We start from the raw sequence: 18,811 nt of genomic DNA, 5'->3' as shown, positions 1-18,811 counted from the left end.
TTCTAATTGCACTGACATTTGTTTTGTTAGCATAGGGAAATAGTTGAAATGTTTTCATCCAAACTTACCAACACACAATTCATCTGGCTTTCTGGAAATAGACCATGTGCCAAAAGGGAATTTTTACCAGTATCCCACATCTGTGGAGGCCAAGTTGCAACCCAATCCACTCCTATGTATGGCACTAATTTCATCTCCCATAGAACGTTAAAATGATAGAATTCCATATTTTGCTTGTGTTTTCCAAAACCCAGATATTACCAATATTTCACAAAATTAAAACCAAATCCCCAGCCCATCTCCAAAAGGTACAGAAGTCCAAAAAGGTTGGTTTTAGGCTGACATGAAAAAGATTACACAATCACTGTTGACTTATAAACCAACTCCCTCAGCAACAGATCCAGGGATCCTTGCTGAAGGAGGAGGCCCCTCAACAAGGTTGTTAAGGAGTGGCAAGGGCACTGCTCCACCTCACCGGGAAGGTAGTGCAGAAAGGGGCTGAAAATAGCAGTGGGGGAAACGAGGCCCCATTCCCCCTCTCTTGGAGAATCTTCCTTGACTCCTTTCACCTGGAAACTCATAGGTCACAGGACTGAAATTCCAAAAATCTTGCATGTTTTTTGACGAGTAATTGCTCATACCTCAGCTGCAAATAAACGTGTTCTAGGGGAAGGAGAGAGCTCACTTCCCGGGCTAGTTGGAGTACCAAGCCTCTTACGAACATATTTCCGTGAAAAGCTCCTCCAGCAGAGCCCATTACGAGCTCACATGACACTTGGGCGTTTTAAAACGAAGACTGCGGTGAAGCTGTGAACCAGCCTCTGAGGAGGTGGCGGCACAGATTTCAGGAGCTGTCTTTGTCACTTTACACATCCCAACCGAGTATGCCACCAAGAGAAAGGCGCACACCTCCCGCGGGTCACCCACCCTGTCGCCACCCCAGCATGGAGCACGGCAGGGCGCGGGGACCGCAAGAGACCCCGAGATGAACCCGGGAGCCTTCGGGCCGCCACCCACGGCCAGCGCGGCCCCGCCCTCGCGGGGCGGGCGGAGCGCACCGCGTGAACCCGGGCGGGCCGCTCCGTGCTGCCGAGCCGCTCTCTCCCCGCTCCAAAATGCCGCTTCTCAGCGTGCCCAAAGAAGTGGCCGTCGGGACGGCGATGCTGGGCGTCGCCTTTGCCACGGGTATGCTTGCAGGTAAGCGGCGCCCCCCAAGCCCTGGCACATACACGGAGACCTGGAGGCCGCGCCTTCCTCGGGGCCAGGACGGGAACAGCAGCGCCCGGGCAGGTCCCTCGCAGAGCGGGCAGGAGTCCCCGCCGCGGGTGCTGCCGGGCGGCCGTCGGGGGAGCAGACCCCTCGGGACTGCCCTGCGGGCAGGGATTTATTTTCCTGAGCTGCGGCAGTAAATACACTGATGTTCTTAGAGCCCAAGCCGCTCCCTGTAATCCAGCTACCGCAGTGTGGGGCCGGGCCAAGGTCCCAGCGAAGGCGAGGACACGCTCCCCGCCCGGTCCCCTGCCTGCAATTGTTTGGCCTGCCCGGAAAGGCCGGGGAGTGGTCCTTGCGCACAGCATTGTTTTCTAGTTTCGTTTTCCTTCCCCGGTGGCAGCGGAAGAATGAACCCATGATCCAGGAGGGGAATGAGACTGGTGTTGGGTTTGTAACGCGGGCACTGGGTTACTTACACTTTGACTTAAGGCAGGTTGTTGAAATAATCTACATCTCGGCGTGGTCGTCTGTAAAACAGAACCATCAACAGAAAAGAAACCCCTTGAGAAATAAAAATGTTCTATAGTAGCAAATAACCCCAGCAGATGTGGAAATTAATTTGCTCTTATTTCTTCAAAATAGTTGATCCATTTGGTAAAAGAAACATTGGGCATGAAAGCTGCAGTCAGTTCTGTATTTGAGTAGACATGTACTAATCCTTAAACTTCACATTTCAGCACCTGCTTTGTTCTATACTGGTTTCATGCTAAACAAGACATTGAGCAATCCCACATTTACCCTGGCTGGAGGGCAGGACAGTGTCATGAGGAGAGCACAGGATTTGAGAAGACACATCAGCTGATGGGCCTAAACTCGGTCTGCCTCTATTCATCTGCAAAACAAGGGCCCCAGACTAAGAAAATTGTGCACCTCATTCATAGTCTCTTTAAACTTACCCTTTTGAGTTTTGATGGGGTTACTTCTCCTGTGAGATTATGGCAATTTGTAACCATCACATTGGCTCCTGAACAACACAGTACTGAAGCCTTTCCCCTTCAGCCTTTGAAGGCCTGGGCCCCTGAGAAAGGGAAAAAAAATATATTCTATCTGGTTGTCCAGCTATGTTGCATTTTCCATTTCCATGGCTATTTTAGAGCGGAGAACTTTTTAACCTTTTGTAATACTTCAATATTACTTTATTTAAAACAGCAATAACTGAAAAGTATAAAAGTTCTTATTATTAGTTATTCTTTGTAGGTAGAAGATACCCATCTTTAGGTTTTGGGACCCCGAGTGGTATGATCGGGAAAAACAGTCCTATCCGGCAATACATACTGGATCACTCTTTGCGGGAACATCCAGTTCTGAAGAAGCTGCGGCTGGTCAGTATCACCCACACCTCATCCTGAACTGCTGGGCTCCCGGTCACATTTACTTCCTCTGTCTTGCTTGCATACCCACTAGAGGGGTGAACAGATTATTTCTGTTCATTTTGATTGGCATATAAGGAACCTGTAGCTCAGAGAGGTGATGGCCTCCATCAGGCTCCAGTGTCAGAGATGAGACCAGACATCCTGACTCAGGTTTGAGTCATTTCAGGTGAGACAAACTGTTCTTGTATAAAATAAATGAAATGCCAACTGCTGGAACAAGTTGGTTGGAATGGTCCCTAGCAGAAACATACTTCCCCTTCAACTGTCATGGCACAGCCCTCCTTCTCCCATTGCCCATTCCTCAGTGCCAGGAGCCCTTCCACGCTGGGATGGGCACAGCTTCTCCAGGTTTGCACTGTGTAGCCAGGACTATGTGGCCTGACCTTTGGCAGATGTGAACCTAGCAATTCATTAAAGCATTCTACACATCTTCAAGGAATTGCATCTGTTTGTGTAAATTCACAGAAATCAAGGACTTTCACAGTCAAAGTTCTTCTACAATTCTTCATTAGTTACAAATATTGCTGGGTTTGCCACAGCCATGGTAACTTTGGAGCATATTATTGCTTTGAATATCCACTGGTTATGATGCACATAACATCCTCCTTACTTATAGTTAAATTCCAACCAATTTCTGGCTCATAGATGGAGCATGAAGGGATCTAAAATGAGAAGACAGAGGTATCTGTTTTTCCTGGAGTTCCATTGGCATTTTTTCTCTAGGAAACTGGTTTGGTAGATTTGGTTTTTACTTGATGCAATGTGTTATTTTTTCCCCTTTTCTAGCTCACTGCTGAGCATCCCTGGGGCAGAATGATGGTGTCCTGTGAGCAGGCTCAGCTTATGGCAAATTTGGTCAAACTCATTAAAGCCAAGAAAGTTATTGAAATCGGTGAGTGTCACTTTGTTGTAAAATAAAACTCTTGACTATCATTCTCCAAATACAGCTATGTTTAACATAAAATACCCAAATACAGGAAGGCACTGCATACCTGTCAGCAAACAGGTGGGCAAACTACAAGGAGTTGCACTTGGTTGCCACTTTGTCTAACTGTGCATTCAGTAGTTCTGGCATCAGCATGGATGGCTCATCAGTTCTAAGACAATCTGAAAAATTGAGCTAAATAGATCTCAGTTGCAGTTGCAGGACAAGGTGTATTCTGTCCTTCCTGTATCAGTTTCTTGCCAGAAGAAGAAAATTTTGCTGCACAGGCCCTGTATCAAATCCACTTTGCTTGATGCACTTATATTTACCAGGATGTCTTAAAAGACAGACTGATGCTGAGCAGCCAGGTATGGGCTCCCACCATCTTCCTTCTTGGCCTGGCTGTTACAATTCCCTGGAATTTTGCTGCTCACACAGTCTTTCTGGTTACACATGCAAGACCAGACTCTGCCTTGTCTGTCCATGAGCTTTTTGGAAAAAGCTAACATTGAAGTTTGCTAAAAGATTGATTAAAAAAAAAAAAAGTAAAAATTCCTCTCAACCTACCATAACATTAAAATGGAAGGAAAAATGAAAAATCTTTACTGTCTATTAATAAATTGTCATCCTTAATTCCTTTGGGGATTTTATTCCTGAAGAGAGCCCTGTAAATCTTTTTTCCATGATACAATAAGTGTTGATATCTCTTATGATTTTCCTAGGTGTTTTCACAGGTTATAATGCCTTGAATATGGCACTTGTCCTGCCAGATAATGGCCGAGTTGTTGCTTGTGATATAAATGAGGACTATGCCAAAATTGGAAGGCCACTGTGGAAGGAGGTAAGCAGCATCTCCTGCACAGTGGGGAACAGCTGCCTTTACATGTGAAGAGATTTTGGTATTTTAGGCTTCCACATTCACACAGAAGTATTCTTACCATTAAAGGAGGCTGATAAGAGTTCAGTTTGGGAAGAACAAAAAGTGGTGTTTAGAACCTAGAAATAATAGGAAAACTCTCTGAACCCCAGTCACTCCCTGAGTACAGACTACTAATAAGTTATTTCTTGACCACTTTTATCAACACTGTTCTTTTGCATCTTAGGCAGGAGTAGAGCATAAAATTGACCTGCGGATTAAGCCAGCAATTCAAACACTTGGTAAGTAACCTGAAATAACTGATTGTTTCCCCCTTCCCTAGAAATAGAGGAGGGGTACAATAGTGATGAAATACAAGACCAAATATGGTTGTGAAAGTGATCCCTTTTGCTAATAGGGAGGCAGCTTCTCTTATGTTAAAAAGTAAAAATCTTCAGGAGTTCACAGTTTTCCTGCCTGATAGTAGAGAGGAAGAAAATGCTTGTCCTATGTATTGGGCTGTACTGGTCACTCACCTGTTCTGTCCATCACTTTGGTTAATCTATCAAGTACTATTGTCAGCTGCTCCTATGAAAGCTGATTAAAACAGATTAATTAGACAAAGCCAAATTTCTCTTATCTATTGTCCATTCTAAGCAAGTATTCCTTTGTTAAGAGAGAAGAGTTCACTGAAAGGGCTGAGGTGCAGAAAAAAATCAGAAGCCAGTATATAACTTAGGCTGAATTATGTTGAGAGAAGTTCAAATTTAGGATGTGCCAAAAGTATGCAAGGCAATTAGTGAGGCAATGACTTTTCTCATTCAAGGAAAGAGAAAATGTGAGGCAGAGGAAATACTAATAAATGTTTTGAAAATGCAAGAAAATTTCTAGGATTGTTTGATGCAGAAGGTTTCTAGCAAAGGTGTTTGATGGATCCACAATTCTATTACTAATTAGCAACTTGGTGAAAGTTGCACACGGATCCTCCCTGTGAACGAAAGTGTGGCTAATAATCCGGTGCAGCTTATATATGGACAAAGAAGGAAATGTTGCCGACAGCTGGAGCTGCGGCTTCTAATCAGGTGTGGCTTGTAATCGTGAAATTACTGTAAGCAGTTTGCTGGTGTGCACACTCCTTGAAGTCTATCAAACTGCTTTGTCCAGGCATTGCTTCAGACAAAGAGATCTGCTGGCAGAGGCTTAGGGCAGGTTCGAGTGGTAGCAGAGGACCTTAGGACACAGCAATCACCTCTGCAACTGGCAATTTGGAATTCTCAGTCAAGAAGTCTGTTTAGGAGAACTTAATACTGAATTCTACTTGCCTTGGCCCAGAGAGGGACTACTTATAGCAATTTTTTTGCTGTAAATATCTCTGACGGGATTTGTTCATGACCTGTGTCATGGCACTTGATCTGCAAGGAGAGATTAGCTTTTAGAACTTATTCATAAAGTGAGAATAATTTTAATCCACTCAAGAAAACAGTTCTCAGCTCAAAAAAAAAGTTGAAGATGTAGAGTATGTCCGGTTTCAGTTTTTACTGTACCTTTCAGCAATCCCCACTGTATCCTTCAGGTTTGGAGCTGCTCCACAAACTCCTAAGCACACACAACTCAGTCACTGCGTGTTTTATGGCATACATAATGTCTAGATTGGTTTCTGTGGGATAAGCTTTTCTAGTAATTACCTGTGGAGGAAGAAGCTGTCTGGTCAAGGCAGCAGAAAACATTTAATGAGAACTTTGACACAAATGGATTACTTCCTCCTACACAGCACTAACCAGGGTATAACAACTCACTTTGCTGCTCATCTAGATGAACTGCTGGCCAATGGAGAAGCAGAAACCTTTGACTTTGCTTTCATTGATGCTGATAAAGAAAACTACAATGAGTACTATGAAAAATGCTTGCGCCTCATAAAGAAAGGAGGATTAATAGCTATTGATAACGTAAGTACTGCAGTTCTGATGCTAATTCACAGGCAGTTACTGCTCTTGGCTGTGGGAAAAGAAAAAAAAGTCATAGTGGAATTCTAGTAATGTGACTTCTGACCTGCAGTTAGGTTGCTAATTGGACATGTTTGTTCCATATATCACAAACAAAAAGAAAATTCAACATAAATTCTTTAAGTGAGCTATATAAAACTCTAATAGAAAATGTATACCTTTTTTTGTTATTCGTTACAGAGAATGCTCTGTATTATTCCAGTTCATCCTGTAGTACGTTTATACTACTTATAGTACTCGTTTATACTACTTACAGTACTCGCACAAGATCAAAAGTAGCACTTTTAATCAGTAACTATTAGTAAGTTATCAGTTAATTACTTTTACAAGAAACAAAGATGTTAAACTTCAGGCACCTTTGGGGTTATGGTAGCAGCTGAATAGGGGCTCTTAAAAAACCTATATTTCAAGACATCTTTTATTTTGGCTTCAAATCTACAGTAGAAGTAAAATTAGCAAGTTCTGTGGACTGCCACTTACTTATAACAGTTTCATATCAGAGACCATTAGATATCTGAAACACAACAAATAATATCAATCTCTAAAAAATATAGAGGAACTTTTCCAAAGCTGCTTTTGCAGTCCAAGGACCATATTGGAAGAAAGGAGGTGTATCACATTTCTTTTTTTAATAGGTCTTTTGGAATGGAAAGGTGCTAAAACCAAGGAAGGATGACTTGGCAGCGCAGAGTATCCACCGCCTCAATGAGAAGCTTCTCAGAGATGCACGTGTCAATATCAGCATGCTCCCAGTGGGGGATGGAGTCACATTAGCATTCAAGTTGTAACTCGAGGAAGCCCAGCAGATGGGAAATAGCATCAGCATCAAATCATCAGGAGAAATGCAGGTGGAACAGTATCAAAAATTTAATTTTACCTGTATCTCCACTGAATAGCATAACCCAGAAAGCAGACTTTAGGAGCAGCAGGATCCTAAGGGCAGCTAAGTAGAGAAGAGGGATGTATTATGAGATCCACTATAGTTTCTCACTTTAATTGTAATAAAGTAAATAAACTTACCTGAAATTGTCCTTGTAAGATAGTGGTTGAAAAAATCCCCCTCTATAGATTGTCCAAGTGACTCAATACAACAAAGTAATTTTCTGTCCTAGAAGAGCTTCTTGAGCAGCACAATAATCAGTCAGTAGCATTAAAAGGAAAATATATGCACTTTAGTTTATAAACATTAGTTTACTAATATTTGTAGACATAACAGAAAAATGGATTTTTAATGAAATGACATCAAGGTGATTACTAGCCTTCTCAGAATAAAAATATTGTAAGTCATTCCTTATCTTTGAAGAGTACTACAGAACAAGACTCAAAAAGACATCATCTGAAAAAAAAAAAGTTCTTTTTAAAAGCTTGCCAAAAAACAAACAGTATTCACAATACAGTAAATGTATTTTCTAAAACCTTTGTGCACAAAGATTGGATTTCTTAAACCTAGGTAACAGTGCAGGTAGATTTTTTTTTTTTTTAAGTCAGAATGAGGAAAAGCAAATGGGCAAGAAGTTAACCAAAACAATTTTCTCTCTTTCCTGTGTCCCTCTCCCTCGCTCCCTCGAAAGAAGCAACTTGCTAGTTGCTTGTTTCCTAGGAAGTTGCAAGCACAGTATTGGTGGCAAGCCTATGGAAGGATTATGATTGTATGAGGATGCATTACAGCTCTTAACTGGCTATTTAAATCATTATTGCAAGCAAAGATTCCCTTCCCTAGGCACCATGTAACAAAATTTCAGCCTGCAATTCTTTATTACAGATAACAATTGATTAAATAAGAAACTGAAAGTAGGATTTTACAGACAAAACTTTACTGGTAACTGGTTTAGGGGACTGGAAGGGTATCATGTGTAGAAGAAAAAGATCTTCAGTTTTGTTGATGTCATGAAGGGAAGCTGTATCAGAGCTAAGATAATCCTTTGTCCATTTGCTTAAACAATGCACTTGAATGACTCAAGGCACTGGGGAACAAAGATTTCAAGTTTCAGAATGTTTAAAACTGTCTGCTTGGCTCATATTTTGGAAATTTCAACTGGGTGGCTTGGCTTCTGATGAGGGGCAGAAGTTCAGAGCATGGCTCTTGCCTGTCTCAGACACTTGCCATGGTATACTGTGGTAGAGGGCAATGAAGAAAGGAAGCATTGCCTGATGACTTCAGAGATGGCTGAGGAGATCTCAATTCTATTTCTGTCACTTCCACTTAAAACCCTGATTCAGCAGAGCATATCAGGATGTGCTTAAGTACTTTGCTGAATTGAGGACTGACTCCAAAATCCATGTCTGGGAGAAGGCCAGGACAAGCTGTGTGTTGCCCTTAAATTAGAATTTAAATCGGGCATAAAGTTTGCCCAATTTTTTTTTCTGAGTATAGATTTACCCTCAGAGCTTCAAACCTCTGCACTCCTCTAATTTCTTCTCTGCACAAAAGAAATAACACCTTATTAAATTCTTTGTGGCTATAAGCTCTCAGATGAAGTGGCTAAAGGAGTGTACAGGATCATTACACATTTGCATGCAGAGCTTCTGTCCATGTTCTACTTTGCAATTTTGCTTTATCAGTAAATACCAAAATAATTGTAAGAGTTAAAAACACAAAATGCGACACTTCAATAGCAGGGGCATCGTCTCAAATATTCCTGCTTTCAGAAGCTAGAGGCTGATAAACATACGCAAGCCAGAAGCTGTTAAGAATACATACCCTGTCCTAAAAGCACCTGATGACTTTTCCCAAACAGGGAGAAGTCACTGGAAGATCAATCACAACTGTTTTACTGCTATTTTCCAAGTTCCAAGAACCCTCTCAGTGAAGCTGAGCCAAAAATGGGCAAGCATCATGAGTGTTTTTGCAAGAAACTGTCAAGTAAGAGTTTAGCATCATTCAAAACCAGGTACAAGCACTCATAGCTGATGAATTCAAAAACAACTATTCTTTCTGTGCTGGGAACTGGCAAAGTCCCCATTACCTATGCTACAGGAAGACCTACCAAGTGCCTGAGGTTGAAGCCATGTGCAGCAGCCAGCTAGCATTTTGCCTTTGCTTTGGACTCTGTTCCATTTTAAATATGCACATCATAATGTGAGTATTTCATCAAACCTGTCTCTATCCTGATCACCTAATTACCATTAGAAAGAATAGCAATGTGTCCCTAAACTATAGATTGATGAGCCATCTGTAAGTGGAAACAAAGAGCAGAAGGAAGCTTAATTGAATCAAATATTTAGAATACATTACTCTATCTTGTAGTTACTCAGAAACTGGCCTTCTCTTCAGGCTTCTGTCCTGCACATCTGGAATTCATCACCACTAACTGCATTTAATCCTTCAACCTTACTATGAAATGACTGCTGATAATATATAATTATGGTTTAATTCAAGTGGTGAATCAGCTATGGGGAATTTTTGGGGGCAATGGGAATTTAGACTTCCATTACCTGATGAGAATGGACCACCCAATAATGCAATGCAAGTCTTTGTCTCTCTAATGGAGACACCATGAATGGAAGCTCGTGGGTCTGCTGGGTCTGCTCACCTGTCTCAGGTAATTCACCTGCCTGAACTACTCTCACACTAAAGAGGCTCAGGATTTTCTGCCCCTGGAGAGGAGCTGACCCAGGGGCACAGCTGTTGTCCAAACCCTCCCAGCCAGCTGTTGCTGCAACACTGACATCTCTTCTGCTTGGAAGGGAGGACCCCAGAGGGGCCAACACAGGTGACAAACATATAGCTGGGACTTGCTCAGAAGCAAATTGGGCTGAAGGATTGGTCATTAAACAAAAAACAGAGACAACAACAATGAAAAAAGAATTCCCCCTAATGTGGTAACTCCCAGAAGCCACCATGAGAATTAAAGCACATAATCCTAATTGCTGGTTAGGTATCTGAGTCCCTAGTCCAAAAATAACACATTCAGAATTGTATGGTATGATATTTATGTGGATGACAGAGAAGGGAATAGAAGACTTTTTAAAAGTATGCTTTGCGTCTTTACTAGCTAATTAAATGCGCAGGACTGAAAGCAGATGCTCAGAAATCTAGAGAGAAGGCTGCCCAAAAAACCAGCTCATTGTCCAAGGGTAGACACAGGGCTCAAGGCTGAGTTCTGCATTTTCAATGCTGCAGCTTTTAATCCTGCTGGGACATTGGGGGGTCAAAGCACGGAGTATCCTCAGTCTCTCACATTACTAAAGAAAGTAATGGCCTAAAGAAAAACTAGGTTACTGAGTGGAACATAATTTACAGGCATTTGTTGAACCTCTGATACTGCTGTCACTCTTTTAACAGACTCAAGTGTTTTTAATCTATTTGAATTCAGTCACATTACACACAGACAGCACTTTCTGTGAATTGCTGCTCATGGAAGACAATTAGCAAACTTGTAACAAAACCCTTAGGATACAGAGAAAGGAACATGAATACAAACTTCATCCCAACTCCTTCCTTTGAGGCATGAGCAGTTCCCAGAAACCTTTGCAGCTCAGATCTGAGGGATATGCCATATCTCAAGCAGGGCAATCTTGATACTGGAGTGGCAATAGTAGCAAGTGCCATAACTGGCTCCTTTTTGATGATGTAGTAGCACACAGCTGGTTATATCCCTGCTTATGTTCTGTTTATCACTTGAAGAAATCGATCCTAAATGATCACAATGGGAGTAAAAAAGCTAAGAGATCAGTACTTTTTTAAGAGATTTTTCTCCTATGCTGGGTTGGCCTGGAGAAGAGTTCAGATTTTTTTCATAACAGCTAGTACAGAGCTATGTTTTGGGCTTGTGCTGGAAACTTGATATTCCCCTCAATCCACTGCACCACGGAACAGGCTGGGGATGCATGAAAATTTTGGAGGACAGAGAGCCAGGCCAGCTGACTCAAACTGTCTGAAGGCAAACCACATGGCATTGTGCTCAGCATACAAAAATGGGGGAAGAAGGAGGAAAGGGAAACATTCAGAGTGATGGGGTGTTTGTCTTCCCAAGTTGTGTGATAGAGCCCTTCTTTCTTGGGGATGGCTTTCCTGCCTGCAGATGGGAAGTGGTAAATTAACTCCTTGCTTTTACGGCTTCTGCATTGTTTATTAAACTCTCTTTATCTCAGTTTACAAGTTCTCTCACTTTTACCCTTCCAATTGTCTCCTCCATTGCACCAGAGGTAATGAGGGAGCAGCTGTGTGGGGCTTAGTTGCTAGCTAAAGTTAAACCACAACACCCTACCAGCTGAGATTAGTACAGCTCGATTTTATCCATCTCATCTACCGAAAGTGCACAGGTCTCCTCCATCATCACACCACCAGTGCACTACCTTGAGGAAGGTGACTGTGCTGAGTGGCTCCATATCTTCTTCCAAAGAACAGCCAGACCAACACAGTTGAATAACCTAAAGCACCCCAGGCACAAAAGATCTGGGCCCATCTCTGAGCAGTTTGCAGCACGTTTGATTTTACTGCTCATTCCATTTTAATGGGAGAGGCAGCACTACCATGGCCTTCCCAGAATGCAAATGTGGAAATCACAAATACAACAAGAATGGTCTTTTGGGAAGGGATTGCTGATGACATCCCAAACAAGTACTGAGTAAGAGAATGACAAAGCTGATTTTTCCCTCTGTGCACACCTAAGAGCTGCAAATGAGCATTTCCTGCCACAGTGAACACTGAAGCTTCTTCAGAAAAGCTTAAAGAAATTCTTTTGTTTCCTAACTCATCAGTTGCTCTGCTCTCTGGTCTGCCAAGCCTTTTCCCAGGGCTGTGGCATTTCTCTTCTGCTGCATATTATGCCAGTGATTTGCACTAGATGAAAAGGCTCTGCACAAATATAAAGCATTACCTCTGCATAATTCTAATCACACAAAATTGGTCTCATGCATTTGCAGCTACTCACGGTTTCTAAGTCACCTGTTTTATAATAATTTTTAAAGCAATGTTTTGAAAAAGGAAATGAACAAACATAAAACCTGCAAAAGAGGGAAATTAATGTGGGATTTCAGACAAGTTATTTATTTGCCTTTTTGGCTCAGTGCAATGCTGTAGGGATAAGCACATAACTAGCTGCTTTAATATTTACTCCTATTATAAGAAAAATAAACATTGCTGATAAGTCACTGGTTTCCAGGATTAGATTTCATATTTTAGAGACTGCTTTAAATTAATGCAGAAGCAAACATTATCTTTTCTTCTTATTCATATATTTCCCTAATGAGTTCCAAGCAAATTGCGCCTACTTATATTTTATGATTTTAAATAATTAAAACATTTTATGGAGGCAACTAAAATTCTCCCCAGAGTTAGCAGAAAGATTATTGATTGAACAGATCTCAGGCTACAAGGAAAAAAAATATTATTTAGTTTAAAGGCTCATAATTTTATTCCTATTTACCTACTAAAAAAACAAGAGACTGTGCATTTTTCCAGCAACCTTTTGAGTTATGCTGGGGTAGGGACTTGGGTTATATTGGTGAGATGAAAGTAGTAACTTTTTGACATCATGAAATTAGATTTCAGAAGATAGTTAATGAGAAAGTATTATTGCTGCTGTCACAAGTAAATGCAATACCTAAATACTGCACACCCACACAAAATCACAGCATTCATTACCCAAGATAAAGCCTTACTGTACATTCACAACACCAAGAATTTTAATCAAATCCACAAATACAAAAAACATCAACAGAAGAAATCCAGTCTCAGAGAGGACTGGTTCACAGGACACCAAGGCTGTTGTGTCATGTGGCATGGCCAGAGAAGTCCATAGGGTAATGGCCCAGATGTCACTGTCCTGTACACTCAGCAACACAACAGGGGGATTCTGCCAGCATGAAAAGAAAAAAAACAAGCCACAGCAAGAAAAAAGAAGCAAATCTGAAATAGACAAATGCATTTTTAAAACAGGTGCAAAAGAAACTTTCACATGAAGTAAAATGGATGCATGCAAATTCAAAAAGAAGTAATAGTTGCAGGTAAAATGCAGGCTTATTTGTAAGGAACCTCATGCTTGTCCATGATGTCACCTTGTATCTTTTGTTGTAGGGCGTTTTAGGAAGCAAACATTAGGAGTTCACATTTAAAGGTAAGCAAAGCATGTAACTCCCTGGACGAGAAAAAAAAAAAAGCAAAAACAAACAAAACCAAGCAACCAACCAGAAAAGACCCAAAACACCTACAATACGTAGCTCAAAAATGCTGATTTTGAGCAGTCTTTTTACTCTGCATTACATGTCTGACCCTTTTGCTTGCTACAGCGAAATTCACACAGGCTGTGGCCCACAACTCTCAACATTTACTTCTGGTAGGCAGACAGAAAAATACATACCTTCTGAAGTCAGTGCTGCTGATATCGGCTACAAATCAAAACCTGGAAAGCCAAGGAGCAGGAACAGCTGCAATGAGCAGAACTGGAAAGCTTTGTCAGAAAACATTGGACACCTTTGGGTTCAAGCAGAGCTGTAAAGACTACATGAGGTCAGGGAAGGAGTGGGCAATGAGATCTCCCTGCTGCTCTGTGTGGAGGCATACACATCTGTCTCCAACTCTGGCAATGTTCAGCTCCACAAACAGGTGAGAAAGGGTCCCTCAGCTGCCCTCAGCTGCTTCCACCCAGCTACCAGTGTCCCCTCAGCTTCCTGGGCACATCAGCAGAGTTTTGGCATGTAGTTTCCAGTGTCACCTTCAACATCCTCCAGACATCTAAATGTCAGCTGCATAAAATGCTCTCCCAGGACACTTAATCATCTTTTCTATATAGTGTAATTAGTGGAGTCATTCCAAAGCAGAAAGCCACAGTTAACAGTGTAACAGTGCCATCAGGTATTATATCAAAGAGATGAACACAGCCAGAAAGAAAAAGCAGAGCCCTCCATTCACTATCAAAGTACAATTTGAAACAACACACACTATGTCAAACTCCTGATGATTCCTGTACAAAAATCTGGAGTTTCTCCACAAATGTTTAGAACCAGCTTCTATATCACCACCTCTGGGTCTTCCCACAGCAGTTGTGGATTTTAGGCACAGTCATTTCCTGGGAGCTATTCCCACCAACAGGCAGTAGTCCCTCTTTTTCAGGTCAGAAGGACCATCAAGACCCCCATAAGGTGTCTGCAGAGCATTTGTGCCACAGTATCATTGCTAAGCTCCCTTGGCCCCTATCAAGGACTGCTGCATGGGATCAGGCCTATCCTCACAGTTCTGAGACTGATCCAAAATACCACAGAAGACTAACTTGAAGGAGACAAAAGCACAGACACATTTAATCAACACCCAGAGACTGAGCACTTCAATTCCTTCTGTTATTACAGAAGGTGCCTCGGGTACCATCAAGCCCGTCTCACACTCCTCTCTCATGGTGCTTTGATGGCTGCTACCATGTCTTCCTTTCTTGATTTTCAGTGTTGTCACTCACCATATATTGAGTCACCCTTTAGCTCAAGCTTAAGTTCAAGTGTATATTTAAACTTCCAGACAGTCTATGGTAAACTCTTAATGAACACTTTAGACATGCAGATAGGGTCTGTCTGCCTGTTGACCTTAGGAACCATTTATGGTCATCTCTACAAACTACACTAAAGCTACATGATTAAGGCTGCAAAGTTAAGCACTGACAGTTCTTGCAAAAGACTAATCAAACTTGCACAAGCAATCAGTTCTGACAGCCCCTATTACAAGTAAGCATTACAATATAGATTTTAATTTTATGATCAAACATTTCCGCATTCAACCTTTGACATGGTCCTTCCTGACTTTATTGGGTTTCATATTACTCTTTTTGCCTTCAGGCTAACAAACTGAGAACCTATAAACAAGAAACTGGCTTTCAGCAGTCTGTACCAGTGGAAGACTCCTAGATCTCAGAAGAGCCAAGCAGCTTTCTGCTGTGGTCAAAATTCTCTAGCAAAAGAAGTAGACAAAATCAGGGAATCACCAGCAGAAGATACAACTTCCTTTTCTGTGTTTAATTATCTTAACTTTCTGCTTTGGGTTTATCTTACTTCAAAAAAAATTGGACTGTGACAGCTACAGCAACCAAGTCAATTCAGCCAACTCCATGTACTTTTTCTCCAAGGGATTAAAGGCTCTAAGTCACAGGAAAGAAAAACAGAGAAGTAACAACAGGTTTTCTACAGTTATCCTGTAAAGGAAAGTACCTAAGTTAGAGCCTTTCTTCTTCTGGAAAGTTCACATTTTGAATGCTTTTCTGCTCCTCAGCTGTTCTCTCCCTTGCTAATAGGTAGGCCCACCAGTTGCTGTGCAGGCAGCTCAGCTCACAGGCCAGGGCAGGCCTGTACCCACTCCCACCTAAGGCCAGCACAGCCACACTCCATGGATGCCCCAGTTCCATCAGACCAGGCACATGTGGCACACCATGCTTTTAATTCAGGAAATCCCAAACAGAAACACGAGGGCAATCTCATTTCATGAACAAGAAACAGTCAGCTTAACACAAAAGGTTTGTAAGGCAGTGGGTTCATGCTTTCTATGAGCCCTGCTCTCTCTGGTCACCAGTGACTTACGCTTTGCCAAACCCAGAGACGAGCCAAGGACAACCACGTGGCATGCACTCCTCTGGCACTGGGCTGTGCCATGAGCTGTGCCCAGGAGAAGCTGCTACTGATGGCTGTGCTGGGACTCCATGTACATCTCTGCTACAGCTGCCCACACAGAAAAGGAGATGTTAGGAAATGGGACTCCAAGCCAGATTGTTTTGAAAAAGAGGAGGTGTTTTAGTTAGATTTTTCTATTTTGGTAGAGAGGCTATCAAAACTGCTACAACAGTGCTCACTCATGAACTCACCTTATCATGGGCATGATAAAGCTAAAACAGGGGAGCTTCAGGCTATATAAGTTAGCTGCAAACAATTTCAACACAAGCTCACATACTCTAAATGCAGAGGATCTAAAAATGCTACAAATGCTACAAAACTCACCTGAAAGCCTACCAGTCTTGCACCAGTACTGAATGCTGTAGAAGATTTCCTAATCTACTTCAAAAGAGTAATACAAAATAAATATTTTCTCAAACACAATGGAAGAAGATTAGCCTTCTAAGACTGCAGCATTAGCCTACATCCACAGTAAATTACAGCACCATGAAGAACTACCTGTGAATTGCAGTTCTCTTAATAACACTTCATAAAACATTGATTCCTGAAACAGAGACACACACTCACCTCTCTCAGAGCAAATTCTGCAGCTGACACCACCACCTCTGTTTGCCACATCCGGGGAATGTCTGTCAAAGCTGGCTCTGTTCAGCCCAACAAATGAACCTCCTAGGTAGGACAGCAAGAGCTGCTACACACTCCATCACAATGGGCAGGCTTCTGTCAGGGCTAAAGGACACACAGTACACACCACCACCAAGAGAAAGCAAAAATACTCCCTACCCTGCTCCTCAAAGCACATGCTGACAATTAGAGAAATTAAAATGACACCAGGTGCTTCCTGTGAACAGTTACAACCCACCCAATCCACTCGGCAAGGTACCAAGGGAGAAATTCACCATAGCTGTCAATTTGGCCTGGGCCCAGCTCCCAGCACCAGGGTAGCTGGCCATTTCTCTGACTCCCTGGGAGCTGAGGTATTCAACACAACTGGCAAAGAAGTGTTTCCACGCTCTGCTTGGAAGGGAAACAAAGCCCCAAAGACCAGCAAGGGTCTCCAAAGAAGACAAGATGAGGCAGCATCCAGGAAGAGGCTGTGGGGAGCCTGGGGCAGCTGTGACTATGAAGCACCATGGATGCACTAGTCTTCTGGTTTTGTCCAGGAAAGACAATTTTTTTATGTTCATGAACAAAACAGCACAAACAAAAGTTGGGTCTGCTCCTCATCCTCAACGGAAATATGCTGCATAGCAACTTTCTAACAGCCCCTCTGTGTGAAGGAGATGGTAGTACAGTCACTCTTCACAGCAGAGCTAACCACTTCTGCCCCATGGCATCAGCAGCTCAAACAGCAAAGACTATGCTTCATCACAGAATCACCGAATTAAGTTGGAAAAGACATCAGAGATCATTGGGTCCAATCTGTGACCAAACACCCCTGTGCCAACTAGACCATGGCACTGAGTGCCATGTCCAGTCTTTTCTTAAACACCTCCTAGGACCCTTCCTGGGCAGTCCATTCTGACATTTAATCACCTTTTCTGTGAAGAAATTTTTCCTAATGTCTAAGCTAAACATCCCCTAGTGCAGCTTGAGTCTCTGTCCTCCCATCCTGTCACCAGTTGCCTGGGAGAAAAGGCTGACCCGAGCCTGGCTACACCCTCCTTTCAGGTAGTTGTAGAGTGATAAGGTCACTTCTGAGCCTCCTTTTGTCCAGGCTAGACAACCCCAGCTCCCTCAGCTGCTCCTCATAGGACTTACCCTGTAGACCTTCCACCAGCTCTGCAGCCTTTCTCTGGACATGCTCCAGCACCTCAATGTTCTTCCTGAACTGAGGCACCCAGAACTGGATGCAGTACTCAAGGTGTAGCCTCACTAGTGCCCAAAGGGACAGACACTTCCCTAGTTCTGCTGATAACATCATTTCCCATACAGGCCAGAATGCCACTGTCCTTCTTGGCCACCTGGGCACACTGCTGGCCACATCCAATAGGACAGGCCCTTAGCAGACTTGATGGGCTCTCCTCTCTGTCTCCATGCTCCTGTGGGTTGACTGATGACACTTCACTTACAATTAATTGCAAAGACAGGGGAAGAGTTTGTGAGCTACCCACACTGTAGCAGTGTGAGGTCCCTGAGCTGCAGCCATGTGTCCCCACTCCCAACATGTCCTGTGGCCACCGCAGCCTTGGTCCAGCCCCACCACACTGCCTGATGCCACCAGACATGGCAACAGCACCAGTCAGCAATGTTTCAAATCCTTCCCCTTTGCCTGCTGGCGAACCTTACTCTCCTGCCAACAAGTGTTTCTTATAGCCAAGGGTGACCAGAATATCTCTTTAAAAATCAAGGTATCACAAGCCATTTGGGGATTTCTTCAAGAAAAATATTGTCACGTCAGGAACAGAGCAGCAATCGGGAAGACAACTTGTTGCGTTAACGAATTCTGTTTAGAAGGGAGTGGATGCTCCCAGGAGCCAGCTGCAGGCCGTGAGAACAGCGCTACCTGCTCCCTCACAGCCGACGGGCGCTGCCCGGGTCTCAGCCGCAGGGACAGAGCACCCCGAGTGCCGGCGTACGCGGGCGTTTCCTCCTCTAATTCTATTTGTTTGTCTCAGAATGAGCTCACGCTCGCTGCCATCATCATTTCCCACTGCCTCCCTCGGTGGGCGGGTCGGGTACGGTGCCCGCAGGTGCGGCTCCTCCTGAGGGCGCAATGGCGGCCTGAGGGGGCACCGCTGGCCGCCAGGTGGCGCCCGCAGCCCGCTGCGGACTCGGGGCGGGCGCTCCG

General features: G+C 43.2%; 1 protein-coding gene across 1 annotated transcript; it reads left to right on the top strand.

Moving 5' to 3' along the window:
* Positions 1-1,047: 1,047 nt before the first annotated feature.
* On the top strand, positions 1,048-7,467 carry COMTD1 (catechol-O-methyltransferase domain containing 1). The gene is made up of 7 exons (XM_033066694.2): positions 1,048-1,197; positions 2,470-2,594; positions 3,432-3,537; positions 4,293-4,411; positions 4,674-4,728; positions 6,239-6,372; positions 7,065-7,467. Exons 1-7 carry the CDS (start codon positions 1,116-1,118, stop codon positions 7,215-7,217), a joined length of 774 nt encoding a protein of 257 aa, XP_032922585.1. The 5' UTR covers positions 1,048-1,115; the 3' UTR covers positions 7,218-7,467.
* Positions 7,468-18,811: the final 11,344 nt, after the last annotated feature.

This window comes from Catharus ustulatus, chromosome 8 (assembly GCF_009819885.2).
Source record: "Catharus ustulatus isolate bCatUst1 chromosome 8, bCatUst1.pri.v2, whole genome shotgun sequence".
NCBI classification, from domain to species: Eukaryota; Metazoa; Chordata; class Aves; order Passeriformes; family Turdidae; genus Catharus; species Catharus ustulatus.
This window is presented reverse-complemented; position numbering and strand designations above follow the sequence as displayed.

Excerpts from the sequence above, each read along its gene's own strand:
- COMTD1 (XM_033066694.2), top strand. The coding sequence starts at position 1,116 with ATGCCGCTTCTCAGCGTGCCCAAAGAAGTGGCCGTCGGGACGGCGATG. Across the intron at positions 2,595-3,431 it reads TTCTGAAGAAGCTGCGGCTG|CTCACTGCTGAGCATCCCTG; the intron begins GTCAGTATCACC and ends CCCCTTTTCTAG. Across the intron at positions 4,729-6,238 it reads GCCAGCAATTCAAACACTTG|ATGAACTGCTGGCCAATGGA; the intron begins GTAAGTAACCTG and ends CTGCTCATCTAG.